Source organism: Mustela putorius, unplaced genomic scaffold (assembly GCF_011764305.1).
Source record: "Mustela putorius furo isolate JIRA1106 unplaced genomic scaffold, ASM1176430v1.1 tig00003962_pilon_pilon_pilon, whole genome shotgun sequence".
NCBI classification, from domain to species: Eukaryota; Metazoa; Chordata; class Mammalia; order Carnivora; family Mustelidae; genus Mustela; species Mustela putorius.
This window is the reverse complement of record NW_025422106.1, coordinates 25032628-25051174: the sequence shown is the minus strand read 5'-3', so window position 1 is coordinate 25051174 and position 18547 is coordinate 25032628. Positions and strand designations below refer to the sequence as shown.

Genomic DNA, 18547 nt, shown 5'->3' with positions numbered 1-18547 from the left:
AATAGAAATAAAAATATCACATACAGCACCAAAAAGGAATACTAACTAGGAATAAATTAACAAGAAACGTTCACTTTCTTCTATAGGCCACTGGAGTACATAAAAGAAAACTTAAATCCCTGTTTGTAGATAAGAAGGCTCAATATAATAAAGATGTCAAATCTAATTTAAATTATAACATTAATGTAATCCTAATAAAACTTCCAAATGTATTTGAGAGGTACTTGAGTATTAGAAAGTTGATTTTTTCTCTTTTCAAATTTTTATTTAAATTCTAGTTAGTTAACATACAGTGCAATATTGATTTCAGGAGTAGAATTCAGGGGCACCTGAATGGCTCACTCAGTCAAGCATCCATTTCTTGGTTTCAGCTCAGGTCCGATCTCAGGGTCCTGGGATCCACCCCAGCGTTCCACTCTGCACTCAGTGGAGAGTCTGCTTGAGGATTCTCTTCCTCTCCCTCTGCCCCTCTTCCCACTCACGGGCTCTCTCTTTCTAAAACAAATTTTAAAATCTTATAAAAGGAATAAAATTCAGTGATTCGGTGCTTACATACAACACCCAGTGCCCATCATAACAAGTGCCCTCCTAAACCATCACCCATCTAGCCCATCCACCACCCACATCCCTCCATCAACCCTGTTTCTTCTCTATTTTAAGAGTCTCTTATGGCTTGTTCCCCTCTTTTCTTTTATCCCTCTCCCATATGTTCATCTTTTTCATTTCTTAAATTCCCCCATAAGAGTGAAAATCATATCATGTTTGTCTTTTTCTGACTGACTTATCTTGCTTAGCATAAGACATCCTAGCTCCATCCACATCATTGAAATGGCAAGATTTCATTCTTTTTATGGCTGAGTAATATTCGTGTGTGTGTGTGTGTGTGTGTATATATATATATATATATATATATATATATATATATATATATCACATCTTCTTTATCCATTCATCAGTTGATGGACATCTGTGCTCTCTCCATGGTTTGGTTATTGTTGATAATGCTGCTTTAAACATTGTGGTGCATGCACCCTTTTTAAACTATATTTTTCATCCTTCGGGTAAATACCCAGTAGTGCAGTTACTGGATTGTAGAGTAGTTCCTATTTTTAACTTTTTGAGGATACTCCATACTGTTTTTCAGAGTGGCTGCACCAGTTTGCATTCCTACCAACAGAGCAAGATGATTCCCTTTTCTTCACATCCTCCTCAATATCTGTTGTTTTTTTGTGTTATTAATTCTAACCATTCTGACCAGTGTAAGGGGGTATCTCATTTTGGTTTTTATTTGTATTTCCCCTGATGATGTGTGGTGTAGAGCATCTTTTCATGTGTCTGTTAGCTGTCTGGATGTCTTCTTTTGGAAAAATGCCTATTCATGTCTTCTGCCCATTCCTTAACTGGATTATTTGTTTTTTGGGCATTCAGTTTAATAAGTTCTTGGTTTGGGATAGTAACCCTTTATCAAATATGTCATTTGTAAATATCTTCTCCCATTCTATAGGTTACCATTAGATTTGATGTCTTTTCCTTTGGATATTCTTTCCTGCTGTGTTGAAGATTAGTTGACCACAGGGTTGAGGGTCCATTCCTGTGTTTTCTATTCTGTTCCATTTATCTATGTGTCAGTTTTTGTGCCAGTACCATACTGTCCTCATGATTACAGCTTTGTAATACAGGTTAAAGTCTAGAATTGTGATGCCTCACACTTTGCTTCTCTTTTTCAACATTACTTTAGCTATTTGGAGTCTTTTATGGTTCCATACAGATTTTAGGATTGTTGGTTCTAGCTCTGTATACAATGCTGGTGTCATTTTGATAGGGATTGCATTGAATGTGTAGATTGCTTTGGATAGTATAAACATTTTAACTATGTTTGTTCTTCTAATCCATGAGCACGGAATGTTCTTCCATTTCTTTGTGCCCTCTTCAATTCCTTTTTTAAAATTTTATTTATTCTTTTTCCTTTTTTAAATTTAATTTCAACTAATTCATGTATATTATTAGTTTCAGAGGTAGAGTTCAGTGATTCATCATCAGTCTTACATAACACCCAGTGCTTATTACATCACATGCCCTCCTTAATGTTCATCACCCAGTTATCCCATCCACCCACCCCCTCAATTTCTTTCATAATTGTTCTATAGTTTTCAGGGTACAGATCTTTTACCTCTTTAGTTAGGCTTATTATTAAGTATCTTATGGGTTTTGGTGCCATTATAAATGGATCAATTCCTGATTTCTCTCTCTGCTGCTTCATTATTGGTGTATAGAAATGCAACACATTTCTGTACGTTGACTTTATATCCTGTGACTTTGCTGAATTCGTGAATCAGTTCTAGCAATCTTTTGATTGAGTCTTTCAGATTTTCTACATAGAATAACACATCATGTGTGAAAAGTGAAAATTTGACTTCTTCCTTGTCAATTTCAATGCCTTTTATTTCTTCTTCTTGTCTGATTGGTGAGGCTGACTTCCAGTATTACATTAAGTAGTAATGGTGACAGTGTCTTGTTCCTAACCTCAGAAGAAAAGTTCTCAGTATTTCTCCACTGGGAATGATCTTAGTTGTAGTTCTTTCATATATGGCCTTTATGATGTTGAGGTATGTTCCATGTATCCCTAACTCTGTTGAGGGTTTTTATCAAGAATGGATGCTATAGGGACACCTGAGTGGCTCAGCTGGTTAAGCACCTACCTTCAGCTCAGGTCATGATCTCAGAGTCCTGGGATTGAGCTCTGACTCCATATTGGAGTCTGCTTCTCCTTCTCCCTCTGCCCCTCCCCCCATTCCTCTGTGCACTTTCTCTCTCAATTAAATAAACAAAATCTTTTTTAAATTTCTTTTCAGCATAACAGTATTCATTGTTTTTGCATCAAACCCAGTGCTCCATGCAATCCATGCCCTCTCTAATACCCACCACCTGGTTAAGATTTTATTTATTTATTTGACAGAGAGAGAGAGATCACAAGTGGATAGAGAGGCAGGCAGAGAGGGGGAAGCAGGCTCCCTACTGGGCAGAGAGACCAATGCGGGGCTCAATCCCAGGACCCTGAGATCATGACCTGAGCCGAAGGCAGAGGCTCAACCCTCTGAGCCACCCAGACGCCCCTAAATAAATAAATAAAATCTAAAAAATCTAAATAAATAAAATCTTTAAAAAAAAAAAAGAATGGATGCTGTATTTTATCAAAAACTTTCTCTGCATCTATTGAAAGGTTCAAATGGTTCCTATCCTTTCTTTTATTAGTGTGGTGCATCACATCAATTGATTTGTGAATATCAAACACCCCTGCAGCCCAGGAATAAATCCCACTTGACTGTGGTAAATGATTCTCTTAATGTACTGTAGGATTTGATTTGCTTCTATCTTGTTCAGAATTTTGTACCCATGTTCACCAGGGATACTGGCCTGTAATTCTCCTTTTTAATCAGGTCTTTGGTTTTGGAATCATGCTGGCCTTGTTGAATGAGTTTGGAAACCTATTTTTTGGAACAATTTAAGAAAAACAGGTATTAACTCTTCTTTAAATGGTTTCCCATCCCCTCACTTTCAATCTGCAGGTGTCTTTAGGTCTAAATGAATCTCCTGTAGGCAACATATAGATGGGTCTTTTTTTTTTTTTAATCCATTCTGATGTCTTATGTCCTTTGATTAGAGCATTCAGAGTGATTACTGAAAGATACGAATTTAGTGCCATTATGTTACCTGTAAAGTTGGTATTTCTGGTAAGGTTCTCTGTTCCTTTCTAGTCTTTGTTGCTTTTGGTCTCTTGTTCCCCACTCAAACCATCCCCTTTAATGTTTCTTGCAAAACTGGTTTGGTGGTCATGAACTCCTTTAGTTTTTGTTTAACTTGGAAACACCTTATCTCTATTCTGAATGAAAGCCTTATTATAAAATATTCTTGGCTACATATTTTTCCCTTTAAGCACGTTGACTATATCCTGCCACTCTCAACCAACCTGTCAAGTTTTTGTGGATAGATCTGCTGCGAACCTAATCTGTCCTCACTTGTAGATTAAGGACTTTTTGTCCCCTGCTCCTTTCAGGATTCTTTCCTTGTCTGTGTATTTTGTGAATCTGACTGTGATATGTCTTGGGGATGACCAGCTTTTGCTGGATTTAATGGGAGTTCTCTGTGCTTCTTGGATTTTGATGTCTATGTCTTTCCCCAGATGATGAAATTTTTCAGCTATAATTTGCTCAAATAAACCTTCGGCCCCTTTTCTTCTCTCTTCATCTTCTGGGACTCCTATGATACAAATGTTGTTATGTTTAAAGCAGTTGCTGAGTTCCCCCAAGTCTACCTTTGTGATCTAATACCTTTCTTTCTCTCTTCTTTTCAGCTTCATTATTTTCCATACTTTTATCTTCTGTATCACTGGTCTTGCATCTTGGTTGTAGCATTTTTAATTTAGCCTGACTAGACTTTAGGTCTTTTATCTCTGCAGTAAGGGATTCTCTAGTGTCTGCTATGCTTTTTTCAATCCCAGTTAGTATCCTTATAATTGTTTTTTAAATTCTAGTTCAGACATCTTACTTATATCTGTAATGATTAAATCCCTGGCTGTTACTTCTACTTCCTTTCTTTTGGGGTGAACTCCTCCATCTCGTCATTTTATCCAGAAATAAAGAACTATATCCTAGGTGTGTTTTGGTCTGCCTATTAAAAGAAGCTGGATCCAAAAAATATATACAAGTAAATTTTTTAAATTAAAAAACAAAAATAACGGGGCACCTGGGTGGCTCAGTGGGTTAAGCCTCTGCCGTCAGCTCAGGTCATGGTCTCAGGGTCCTGGGATCGAGCCCCGCATTGGGCTTTCTACTCAGCAGGGAGCCTGCTTCCCTTCCTCTCTCTGCCTGCTTCTCTGCCTACTTGTGATCTCTGTCAAATAAATAAATAAAATCTTTAAAAAAAAACATAAAAATAAAATAAAAAATATAAAGGAAGCTAGATCTTATTTTCCCTAGAGCTTAAGCTTTGCAGAACTCTATGTTTAGAAGACTTGGAGCATATGAGGGGTTTGTGCTAGTCTTCTGGGGGAAGGGCCTGTTGTGCTGATTTTCAGGTGGACTTTCCTGCAGGTACAACAGGGCAGGGTTTGGTGTAAGTGGCTGCAATCTCCACTTGGTGACACTACTTAGCTCACAGAGGTCCATCAGTGCTGATAAGCAATAGGCAAAATGGCCTCCTGCTCTCTGGTCTCCAGAGCAGAGAGCTTGTGCCCACCACCCTTTGGGAAGCCCTCACAGCAGAGCAAACAATCACCCTTCTTGTGTCCCCAGCTTCCATCAGATTCCTGCCTTTGCCCTGTCTGTGCCCGAGCTGTCTGCCTGCCAGGCAGCACAGTACTCCTGTGTTTTATCTCAGGTGCAAGGCTGGGTTTCTAGACTCCAAATTTAGGGACTTGCACATCTTGTGAGCCCACAGTGATCCTCTGGGAGAGGGTCTCACCAGGCTTTTGCCATTTGCCAGCCCATCCCAGGAAATCATTTGCATGACCATGCAGTGGTGCAGAGTTTATGGCAAAGTGGAGCAGAAAGCCAATACCCAGGCTTCCTGCCCTCTGCTGTCATCCCTGCTCCTATGCCGGGGAAAGGCACAATACATTAGTGCCACCCATCTTTTTGTCCCCAGAGAGGCCTTGCCACCACTCCCGAATGCACTCCAAGTAGGGAAACTCTTTTTCCCTGTGCAAGGCAGGGGATTCTCAGACCACACAGTCCATTCCAGGGTTTCCTCCCTCTTTCCCCACAGAAGCACTGCTAAGCCAGTCATGACCCTGGTACAGCAGACTTCTAAAGCTTCAGATTTTGCACTCTGCTGCTTATAATACCTTGCAGTAGTCTCTGTAAGAAGGGTTCCCTCCCCTCCACAGCACCCACAGTTCTTATCCCCCCAAATCAACTTTCTGCATTTCCTACTTTCATGAGGTTGTCCCTTTTCTACTTCTAGTCTTGCAGTTTTGTTCTCTCAGTCTTCAGATTTACTCCTTGAGTGCTCAGAATGATTTGCTATTTATCTAGCTGTGTTTGAAGGACAAGGCAAGCTTAGAGTCCCCGTACTCCACCATCTTAACTCCTCTTCCTAGAAAAGTTGATTTTAAAGTCTTATGAAATTGGGGTCCCTTGGTGGTTCAGTCAGTTGAGCAAATGACTCTTGGTTTCAGCTCAGGTCATGATTTCACAGGTTCTTGAGATCAAACTCCATGTCAGACTACAAACTCAAGTGAGGAGTCTGCTAAAATTTCTCTCTCCTCCTCCCTCTGCCCCTGCCCCATGTTTGATCACCCTCTCTCTCTTTCATAAATAAATCTTTTAAAAAAAATAAAGTTATATGGGATTATAAACTTTTAATAAAATCAAAAGAAATAACTTTAAAAATTCCCTAATCTTATGGTCGTAGATGTCAATGTTGTAAAATTCACTAAGAGTCCAAAACAATGAAACCCATCTATTAAAAAACTTACCCCAAGACATGTTGTCAAAAAATTTTAGATCACTGGAGCACCTTGGGTGGGTCAGTGGGTTAAGCCTCTGCCTTCAGGTCAGGTCATGATCTTGGGGTCCTGGGATAGAGCCCCACATCGGGTTCTCTGCTCAGCAGGGAGCCTGCTTCGCCCTCTCTCTCTGCCTACTTGTGATCTCTCTCTGTCAAATAAATAAATAAAATATTTTTTTAAAAATCTCAGATGAACTGTATATGCAGATCATAAATCCTTCCAGAAAAGAAATATAATCAACTATAAAAGGCTATTCTGTTTGCTAAAAGACTTGTGCAATGCCTTAAAAATCTCTGAAAATAAATATTTTCAGTCCAGAATTTCCAGCCAAGCCAGGAATCTAGGACTCAAAAAGTTTGTCTCCCGTTTTTTTCTTAAGAAGGTACTAGGGTCAGGGCTCAGCAGAATCAGGGAGAAAATCCAAAACAAAGAGTTCATGGAATTCAGAAACTCACAGATTTAACCTAGGAGAGCAGCAAAACAGTCCCAGGATACTGACTGTGCAGTCGGCTTAGAAAGCAATCCAGCCAGATGGAGCAGGAGACAAAGGACTCAGTGCCTGGAAAAAAGTAGACTCAACCGGACTTGAGGAACAAAATGAGACTATGCATATGAGAAAGTAGGCAAAGTAAAGTTGAGGTAACTATTCTCTCTGGGGGGAACATAAAGCTGTACAAGAAAGAAAGTATAATTCTATTTAACTTTATAGTGAACAAGGGGTACCTGGGTGGTGAAGCTAGTGGGTCACCCAACTCTTAGCTTTGGCTGGAGCCATAGGATTGATCCCCATGTCAGAGTCCGCTGGAATTTCTCTTTCCCTCCTCCTGAGCCCCTCCCCCTTCTAAAATGAATAAATAGGTGGAGCGACCTCAGGGCGGCTGGAACAAGTGTGCCCAAGAACTAGTACTCCCAGAGCAACCCCCAGGCCTCCCATCTCCGCCCTGCAGCGCTCTCTGGCACCAAGCACTACAATTCACTACAAGTTCAGCATGCCGTGAACTTGATGGCCGGGCTTCTGGGGCAGCCTCCAGACCTCCCACCCGCCCAGCTCTCCAGCCCAGTCTCTGCTGCTGCACCCCCCTGCGTGCGGGGCGGGACGCGAGCCATGGAGGAGACGCTGCCCCCAGGCTGCAGCAAGCCACACCTAGAGAAGCTGACCCTGGGAATCACCTGCATATTAGAATCTTTCCCAGGTGTGACAGAGGTGACTATCATAGAGAAACCACCTGCTGAATGTCATATGATTTCTTCATGGGAACAAAAAAATAACTGTGTGCTACCTGAGGATGTGACGAATTTTTATCTGATGACCAATGGCTTCCACATGACATGGAGTGTGAAGCTGGATGAGCACACCATTCTGTTGGGCAGCATATGGCAATTAACAACATCTCAAAACTGACTCAGCTGACATGGGGAGATGGAGAGGAGAAGGGAGTTGAGGGAAATTGGAAGGGGAGATGAACCATGAGAGACTACGGACTCTGAAAAACAACCTGAGGGTTTTGAAGGGGTAGGGGGGTGGGAGGTTGGGAGAGCCAGGTGGTAGGTATTACAGAGGGCACGTATTCCATGGAGCACTGGGTGTGGTGCATAAACAATTTTGTTACACTGAAAAGAAATTTTTTAAAAATCAAATAAATAAATAAATAACTGGCTCAACTCAACCATGTCTTCTGTGTATTCACTCCCTAATGCACCAACTCTGGCAGACCTGGAGGATGATGCACTTAAAGCCAGTGAGAACCAGCCAGAGAAGCCTCACTTTGATTCTCGCAGCATGGTATTTGAGCTGGATCCTTGCAATGGGAATGGGAAGGTTTGCCTTGTCTACAAAAGAGGGAAACCAATGCTAGCACAAGACACTGAGATCTGGTTCCTGGACAGAACATTATACTGGCATTTTCTCACAGACAACTTCACTGTTTACTATTGCCTGCTCATCACGCACCTGGGCCTACCGCAGTGGCAGTACACCTTCACCAGCCATGGCATTAGCCCACAGGCCAAGTAGTGGTTCAGCATGTATAAACCCATCACCTACAACACAGACCTACTTGCAGAAGAGACCAACTCCTTCGTGAACAAGCTGGATCCCAGTGAAGTGTTCAAGAGCAAGAACAAGACCTTAATCCCCAAAAGGCCAGTACCGCCTGCACGTGGCCAGAAAGGACCCCCAGGTCCTCCCTACTTGTGATCTCTCTGTGTCAAATAAATAAAAATATTTAAAAAATTTTAAATCCTCTTCTAGCCCTGGAAACCCTGTCTGGAAATGAGCACCCCTACCACCCTTCGAGTCCCTCAGCAATGATTTCTATGCACAGATGGCCTAAACCTCAGATTCTATGAGTTGTACCATAGCTCTCTTCCCATCAGAGTGAGCCAAATCCTAGGCTTTCTACTTCTGTTGGCATTAGCCAGGAGTTTAAGGGCATTCTCAGGTCTCTCCCAAAGTCCTTTCCTCATCTCTTGCCTCTGAAAAAGAGTTTCAGAACTTAAGTGTTAAATAGAGCTATTAAGAGCTTTCCTCTCTTTCCACCCCCAACCCTCTACACATGTCAGCAGTGATGAGAGAAATCCCCTGAAGAAACCACTGATTTCGACCCATGAGGCATTAGAACTGTGCTGTTCAATTAGTAATCACTAGCCACGGTGGCTGTTTAAACTATATTAAAAATTCAGTTCCTCAGTTGCATTAGCCACATTATGAGTATCCATGTGGCTAGTAGCTTCTGTATTTAATAACAGAGATAATGGAACATTTCCATCATCACAGAAAGTTCTGTTGAGCAGCACTGCATTAGAATATTTTCATGCTGCCCTTACACAGATCAGTTCATTTTTGTTAGAAAATGTGGACACCTCGATTTGATGGGTCATAATGTTCCATGAAGATTCTTGAAGATCCAGTTGTATATGTTCTTTTTATTTTTCCTAATTCTCTCTGGTCCTTTTTCAGCTTCCTATAAGAGCTTGTTGTTTCCAAAATAAAATAAAATATAATAAAATAAAGATAAAATGAATAAATAAATCTTTTTAAAAAGCATTAACTTTATAGTGAACAAAACTTCCATCATTATAATGACTCATTCAATTTGCTCACATAACTAAAAATACTGCTTTATTTTGGGAAGATGAAAAAGGGGAGGAGGGTTGAAAGAACTAATTCCAGGCACCTGGGTGGCTCAGTGGGTTAAGCCTCTGCCTTCAGCTCGGGTCATGATCCCAGGGTCCTGGGATCGAGCCCCGCATTGGGCTCTCTGCTCAGCAGGGAGCCTGCTTCCCGCCCCCCTCTCTGCCTACTTGTGATCTCCCTCTCTCTGTTAAATAAATAAAATCTTTAAAAAAAAAAAAAAAAGAACTAATTCCATATCTGTTCCAAAAGGAAGATGATAAATACAACTAAAATTGATCAGTCAGTAAATAGCAGCATAAGCATATATCAAACAATACGGCAGATACAATGTGGGATAGGCAAAGTTTGTAGTGTTAAAAGTGACTTTCTCTGGTTAACAAGACTGCAAGTGGGGAAGGATAAAATCAGGTGACTATTTTTCATTTAAAACCTACTTGTGGGGGCGCCTGGGTGGCTCAGTGGGTTAAGCCTCTCTGCCTTGGGCTCAGGTCATGATCTCAGTGTCCTGGGATTGAGTCCTGCATCAGACTCTCTGCTCTGCAAGGAGCCTGCTTCCTCCCCTCTCTCTCTCTCTGCCTGCCTGTCTGCCTACTTGTGATCTCTGTCAAATAAATAAATAAAATCTTAAAAAAAAAAAAAAACCCTACTTGTGGTATCTAAAGTCTTTAACTATGATTTATTTATTTTAATTTAAATAATTAACCAGGAAAAAATCTGGAAAGTCAGAGAAATGGGAAGTCCAGACCTACCAGGGAAATAGTATCTAGTTATAGTAAGTTAAATATTAGGGCTAGCAAAGAATAATGCAAGAGAATACAAAGTTGGACCTAACTATGGAAATTTAGTAAGTGACAAAGGTGACTTTTCTTTTTTTTTTTTTTTTTAAAGTGGCATTTCTACTCAATGAGGAAACATTGGGATATTCCGTAAATAGTGCTGGGGAAGCTAGATAGCCATCTAGAGAAAAACACTCACCCTGCTCTTTATATCAAATCTCAAATGAAACAAAGGTTAATTTGTTTTAAAAAATAAAGTCATAAAAGTTTAAAAACACATTTTAAAAAAAGAACATTTTATGATCTTAGATTAGGAAAGCCTATGTAGATTAGCCACTAAATCATGAAACAATTGAGACAAGACTGATTTGGTATATGTTAGTTATCTCCCTCATAGCCACATTCCTTTTCTTCCTTACTAACAAGTCTTGTTTTAAAAGTGGAAGGAAATGAACAATGTACCCAGAAGTCACAGTCTTCTTTCTAGATTCCCTTGGAGATCTGACCAATGAGATATAAGCAGAAAGAGTGACTTTTGGGAAAGCCTTCTTCCCTGGTACAAGGCCAACGTCTTTATTTTTTGCCTTTTCACCCTGGAATGGAGATGGGAGCACTGGAGGTGCACTGTCCAGCAACCATGTGGTTACAACCAAAGTGATGAAGACTGTGTACTAAGAATAGTGAAATAGAAAAATGGAGAAAGCCTGATTCCCTAATGGTATCACTGAGCTTCGGAAATGCCCATCTCCAGGCTTCATACTTGCTAAAAGACAATTTTTTAGATAAGGTTAAGTCATGGCTCTCATACAGTATAAAAGTGAACACATGTTAAATATTTTATTTATTGCATCAAAGAGGAAACAAAGAGGAATCCAAAGAACACGTTTTTAGATCAGGAATACTGAAATAAAGACCCTGGCTTTCCCACAGGGTCAGGACAGTGGGAGAGAGTTGTTTCTCTATTGGACATTATTCATTTGCATGTCTATAGGCTATAATTATTTTTCTTTGCTATCAGTTATCTAAAACTTAGATATTAGAATCAGATAATGCAGGAAGATGTGCTCTAGACAATGCAGTTTTCCCTGCATGTTCCATGAAACAAATATTCCCTCATCTGTTCAAACCGTTGGCTCTTTATTTCCTGTAGCTGAATACAGTCCTAGTTGATACAACTGATAAATCTGACTACATATAAAAATTGAAAGGGCACCTGGGTGGCTCAGTCAGTTAAGCATCCAACTCTGCATTTCAGCTCAGGTCATGGTCTCAGGGTGGTGAGATGGAGTTTGGTATCAGTATCAGGCTCTGTGCTCAGTGGGGAATCTGTTTGAGATTCTCTCCTTCTCCCTCTTCCTCTGCCCCTGCTCTCTCTCTCTCTCAAATAACTAAATAAATCTTTTTAAAAAAAGAAAAAAATTAAAACTTTACATAGCCTAAAATAGCATAGAGTCAAAAAACAACAAACTGAAGGAATTATTTCCAATGTGAATGACAAATGGCTAATGTCCTTAATATCTAAAAACCAAACCAATAAGAAAAAGACTAACAACACAGTAGAAAATGGCACAAGGCATTAACAATTCACAGAAAATAAAATGCAAATACCTTTTAAACATAGGGAAGATGTTCAATTACCCTCATAAGTTTTTTTAAAATGTAAATTAAAACTACAATGGAATACTCTATTTCACCTATCAGGCAAGAATGTAAAAGTTTATTGAGAGGGAAATAACGTATTGTCATATATTCTTGTAGAGGAGTAAATTCATATAGCCTGTGTGAAGAGCAGCTTGGCACTGTATCTGAACTCCCAAGTTCACTGAAGCCAAGAAGTAGAAACAAACTAAATGTCCACCAACAAGTGAAATGAAGAGATTGTGCAATGGAGTATTATTAAGCCATAAAAAAGGAAGGAATCCTGCCATTTGCAACAATATGGATGAACGTAGAAGATATTCTAAGGGTAATAAGCCAGACACAGAAAAACAAATAGTCATGACCTAACTTATATGCAGAATCTAAAGTAGTCAAACTCATAGAAGCGGAGACAGAATGATAGTTGCCAGGGGGTGGATAGAGGGTTAATGGGGTGATATTGGTCAAAAGGGCACAAGGTTTTATTTATGTAGGATGAATAAATTCTGGAGATCTAATGTATGGCACAGTAATACAGTAAACAATACTACATTGTAATATTTGAAATTTGCCAAGAGAGTCAATCTTAAGTCTCCTCATCTGGCAGGAGAGAGGGGGCTGCAGAATACAAAACTCCAAAATATACCAGTTGGCATATAGATTATTTTGAGCTAAAGGCAATAAGACCAAGCAGCCTCAAGAAAAACTTTTACCTCTACCTTAACTACCGAAAAGAATTCAGACTGGGGGGTGTGACCCAGAAAGAGAGCTCTTACCAGAGAGCCCTTTTTATCTGGAAGGCCTATCCACATGGCAGCACAACATCAAACTATCAACAGTTTGCTCCTCTTACCATCCTTTCCTTTGAAGCTCCAGCCCCACCCTATTCCTTAGCTCAGGATGGCATATGAGCCTCAGCAGCCTGACTTGCCCTTGAGTCTTACAATCTGGGGACCCCCATACATGTGAAACTGTATTTGTTTTTCTCCTGTAATCCATCTTATGTCAATTTAATTAGACCAGCCAAAGAACCTAGAAGGGGAAAAGGAAAATTTTTTCAGCCACTACACACCAAAGAAGAAGACAACAGAGGAGGAAAGGGAGGAGGAAATGGTAGTGAGGTGAGGTTATGGGTATGTTAATTTGCTTGATTGTGGTGATCATTTCACAACGTATACATCTATTAAAACATCAAGTTGTACACCTTAAATATATATAATTTTTATTTGTCCGTTGTACCTTAATAAAGCTTTTTGGTGGGGAAAAAAAATACACTCAGAAGGAAAACAGTCATTAAGAACCTTTGCAGTATCAATATTACTCCCGCATCATTCTTCATTTTTCCACATTCATTAAGTGGTCAGGTATTTTTAGGTTATCAGCATATCCCATGTTTCCACACACCCCCTCTATCTAACAAGAGGGTTCTATTGGTAACCTGCCCCCGGGGTGATCTGTGGCAGTCATGTGCTCCCTGGCTGTAGCTTATTGGACCAGGAGATGACGACTTGATCTCCTTAGGCCAATCAGATTCTCTCTCATGGGAAACTGACTAGAAGTAAACACTGGCCCAGGGCCCACTCAGATCAGAGCAATTGGACTTGTGTGTTATGGAAAGGCTTTTTACCAGAGAAACTGAGAAACCTGGCCTGCATCTGGGTCCCATCAAGAAAAGCCAAACTGCCTTCGGCTCAGGTCATGATCTCAGGGTCCTGGGATCGGGTCCCGCATCGGGCTCTCTGCTCAGCAGGGAGCCTGCTTCCCTCTCTCTCTCTCGCTGCCTGCCTCTCCATCTACTTGTGATTTCTCTCTGTCAAATAAATAAATAAATAAATCTTTAAAAAAAAAAAAAAAAAGAAAAGAAAAGCCAAACTGAATAGGGAATAGGTAACTTGAATAGGGAAGATTTAATAAAAAGATTTAATAAAAAGAATCATTAACTGTAACAGAGGACTGGCATAATGAGAGGTTGGCTACTAAGAAGGGTAATGAGGGGTTGGCTACAAAAACCTCCAAATGATACAGGAATAACAGAAATAAGGAGCAGCCTCCACCCCTAGAGCTGAGATGTGCTGCCCAAAGAAGAAGCTAACCCCAGGACTAAGATTCAGACCTTACGAGCCTGGTATCACTGGATAGAAAAAGAAGAGAAGTTACTGTGTTTCCACACCAGTGGAACTTGCTGGAAATCCAACCTGTTTACTTGGGGAGGTATCTATCTGAAGATACAACATTATAAGACCCACTGGACCCTGGGTGGGGAAATGGGAATGTTAGAGAAGGTCACCAAGAAGAAACGACTGCTAGTTGACCCTCAAGCTGGATGGAGGCAGTCAGAGGCTCCTCCCTTGCTCCTGTGTCCTTGAAATGTGCATTCCACCTGTCTTCCCCACAGGGAACTTCAGGGAGCTCTTGAGAGAGCAGCGGGTGGTTGAAACCATCTGCACAGTTTATGTGACTGAACCCAGTTAAGGACTCTATATAAACTTTTAGGATTCTGGCAAGTGGATGTGGAGATGCACTTCTCTCAGACAAGTCCCAAGTCTTGTCCCAAGACAAGCTTCATAAGTAAGTTCGCTTGCTTATTAAATCTGCCACCTACTGAGCTTAGGAAAGAGGCACCTTTGGGAGCCTCCCAGTGGGGCATCACTTGTGTGTAGAAAGGGCAAAATAGGATCTCTGCTGAAGATGGCGGAGAAGTAGCAAGCTGAGACTGCTTCAGCTAGCCGGAGATCAGCTAGATAGCTTATCTAAAGATTGCAAACACCTGAAAATCCATCGGCAGATCGAAGAGAAGAAGAACAGCAATTCTGGAAACAGAAAAACAACCACTTTCTGAAAGGTAGGACCGGCGGAGAAGTGAATCCAAAGCGACGGGAAGATAGACCCCGGGGGGAGGGGCCGGCTCCCGGCAAGCGGCGGAGCAACTGCGCACAAAATCAGGACTTTTAAAAGTCTGTTCCACTGAGGGACATCGCTCCAGAGGCTAAACCGGGGCGAAGCCCACGCGGGGTCAGCGTGGCCTCAGGTCCCGCAGGGTCACAGAAGGATCGGGGGTGTCTGAGTGTCGCAGAGCTTGCGGGTATTGGAACGGGAAAGCCGGCTACAGAGGCAGAGCCGACAGTAAGCTCGCAGCTCCGTGTTACCTTGAACCGGTCGCAGGCTCGGTGAGCTCGGAGCGCGGCCTGAGGGCAGGCAGACGGGAGTAACTGGGCGCTGTTCTCTGAGGGCGCACTGAGGAGTGGGGCCCTGGGCTCTCGGCTCCTCCGGGCCGGAGACCAGGAGGCCGCCATTTGTATTCCCGTCCTCTGGAACTCTACGGAAAGCGCTCAGGGAACAAAAGCTCCTGAAAGCAAACCCGAGCGGATTACTCACCCCGGCCCCTACTAAGGGCGGTGCAATTCCGCCTGGGGCAAAGACACTTGAGAATCACTACAACAGGCCCCTCCCCCAGAAGATAAACAAGAAATCCAGCCGAGACCAAGTTCACCTACCAAGGAGTGCGGTTTCAATACCAAGGAGAGCAGCAGAATTCCAGAGGAGGAGAAAGCCAAGCACGGAACTCATGGCTTTTTCCTGTGATTTTTTTTAGTCTTGCAGTTAATTTAATTTTTTCTTTTTCATTTTTTTTTTTTTCTCGCCTTCGGGTAAAATTTTTTTTAACTGTTACCTTTTTCTTTTTTAACGATTTTTTACTAGTTTATCTAATATATATATATATATTTTTTTTTACATTTTTCTTAGGTGTTTTCTTTTTTTAAAAATTCTTTTCTTTTCTTTTTTTTTTTTTTCTTTTCTTTTTCTTTTCTTTTTGTTTTTTTTTTCTTTCTTCCTTTTTGAACCTCTTTTTATCCCCTTTCTCCCCACTCACGATTTTGGATCTCTTCTAATTTGGTTAAAGCATATTTTCCTGGAGTTGTTGCCACGCTTTTAGTATTTTACTTCCCCCTTCATTTACTCTTATCTGGACAAAATGACAAGACGTAAAAATGCAACACAAAAAAAAGAACAAGAGGCAGTACCGAAGGCTAGGGACCTAATCAATACAGACATCGGTAATATGTCAGATCTAGAGTTCAGAATGACAATTCTCAAGGTTCTAGCCGGGCTCGAAAAAGGCATGGAAGATATTAGAGAAACCCTCTCGAGAGATATAAAAGCCCTTTCTGGAGAAATAAAAGAACTAAAATCTAACCAAGGTGAAATCAAAAAAGCTATTAATGAGGTGCAATCAAAAATGGAAGCTCTAACTGCTAGGATGAATGAGGCAGAAGAAAGAATTAGTGATATAGAAGACCAAATGACAGAGAATAAAGAAGCTGAGCAAAAGAGGGACAAACAGCTACTGGACCACGAGGGGAGAATTCGAGAGATAAGTGACACCATAAGACGAAACAACATTAGAATAATTGGGATTCCAGAAGAAGAAGAAAGTGAGAGGGGAGCAGAAGGTATACTGGAGAGAATTATTGGGGAGAATTTCCCCAATATGGCAAAGGGAACGAGCATCAAAATTCAGGAGGTTCAGAGAATGCCCCTCAAAATCAATAAGAATAGGCCCACACCCCGTCACCTAATAGTAAAATTTACAAGTCTCAATGACAAAGAGAAAATCCTGAAAGCAGCCTGGGAAAAGAAGTCTGTAACATACAATGGTAAAAATATTAGATTGGCAGCTGACTTATCCACAGAGACCTGGCAGGCCAGAAAGAGCTGGCATGATATTTTCAGAGCACTAAACGAGAAAAACATGCAGCCAAGAATACTATATCCAGCTAGGCTATCATTGAAAATAGAAGGAGAGATTAAAAGCTTCCAGGACAAACAACAACTGAAAGAATTTGCAAATACCAAACCAGCTCTACAGGAAATATTGAAAGGGGTCCTCTAAGAAAAGAGAGAGCCTACAAGTGGTAGATCAGAAAGGAACAGAGACCATATACAGTAACAGTCACCTTACAGGCAATACAATGGCACTAAATTCATATCTCTCAATAGTTACCCTGAATGTGAATGGGCTAAATGCCCCTGTCAAAAGACACAGGGTATCAGAATGGATAAAAAAACAAAACCCATCTATATGTTCCCTCCAAGAAACACATTTTAAGCCCGAAGACACCTCCAGATTTAAAGTGAGGGGGTGGAAAAGAATTTACCATGCTAATGGACATCAGAAGAAAGCAGGAGTGGCAATCCTTATATCAGATCAATTAGATTTTAAGCCTAAGACTATAATAAGAGATGAGGAAGGACACTATATCATACTCGAAGGGTCTGTCCAACAAGAAGATTTAACAATTTTAAATATCTATGCCCCCAATGTGGGAGCAGCCAACTATATAAACCAATTAATAACAAAATCAAAGAAACACATCAACCATAATACAATAATAGTAGGGGACTTTAACACTCCCCTCACTGAAATGGACAGGTCATCCAAGCAAAAGATCAGCAAGGAAATAAAGGCCTTAAACGACACACTGGACCAGATGGACATCACAGATATATTCAGAATATTTCATCCCAAAGCAACAGAATACACATTCTTCTCTAGTGCACATGGAACATTCTCCAGAATAGATCACATCCTCGGTCCTAAATCAGGACTCAACCGGTATCAAAAGATTGGGATCATTCCCTGCATATTTTCAGACCACAATGCTCTAAAGCTAGAACTCAACCACAAAAGGAAGTTTGGAAAGAACCCAAATACATGGAGACTAAACAGTATCCTTCTAAAGAATGAATGGGTCAACCGGGAAATTAAAGAAGAATTGAAAAAAAAAAATCATGGAAACAAATGATAATGAAAATACAACGGTTCAAAATCTGTGGGACACAACAAAGGCAGTCCTGAGAGGAAAATATATAGCGGTACAAGCCTTTCTCAAGAAACAAGAAAGGTCTCAGGTACACAACCTAACCCTACACCTAAAGGAGCTGGAGAAAGAACAAGAAAGAAACCCTAAGCCCAGCAGGAGAAGAGAAATCATAAAGATAAGAGCAGAAATCAATGAAATAGAAACCAAAAAAACAATAGAACAAATCAACGAAAGTAGGAGCTGGTTCTTTGAAAGAATTAATAAAATTGATAAACCCCTGGCCCGACTTATCAAAAAGAAAAGAGAAAGGACCCAAATAAATAAAATCATGAATGAAAGAGGAGAGATCACAACTAACACCAAAGAAATACAAACTATTATAAGAACATACTATGAGCAACTCTACGGCAATAAATTCGACAATCTGGAAGAAATGGATGCATTCCTAGAAACATATAAACTACCACAACTGAACCAGGAAGAAATAGAAAGCCTGAACAGACCCATAACCAGTAAGGAGATTGAAACAGTCATTAAAAATCTCCAAACAAACAAAAGCCCAGGGCCAGACGGCTTCCCGGGGGAATTCTACCAAACATTTAAAGAAGAACTAATTCCTATTCTCCTGAAACTGTTCCAAAAAATAGAAATGGAAGGAAAACTTCCA

General features: G+C 40.7%; 1 protein-coding gene across 1 annotated transcript; it reads left to right on the top strand.

Annotated features, from left to right (window-relative positions):
- The first annotated feature begins 8165 nt into the window (after positions 1 to 8165).
- LOC123389191 (tubulin polyglutamylase complex subunit 2-like) lies at positions 8166 to 8705 on the top strand. Its single transcript, XM_045070296.1, is given in 1 exon segment — positions 8166 to 8705. A coding segment is annotated over 1 exon segment (528 nt). The 5' UTR covers positions 8166 to 8177.
- The last annotated feature ends 9842 nt before the right edge of the window (positions 8706 to 18547 follow it).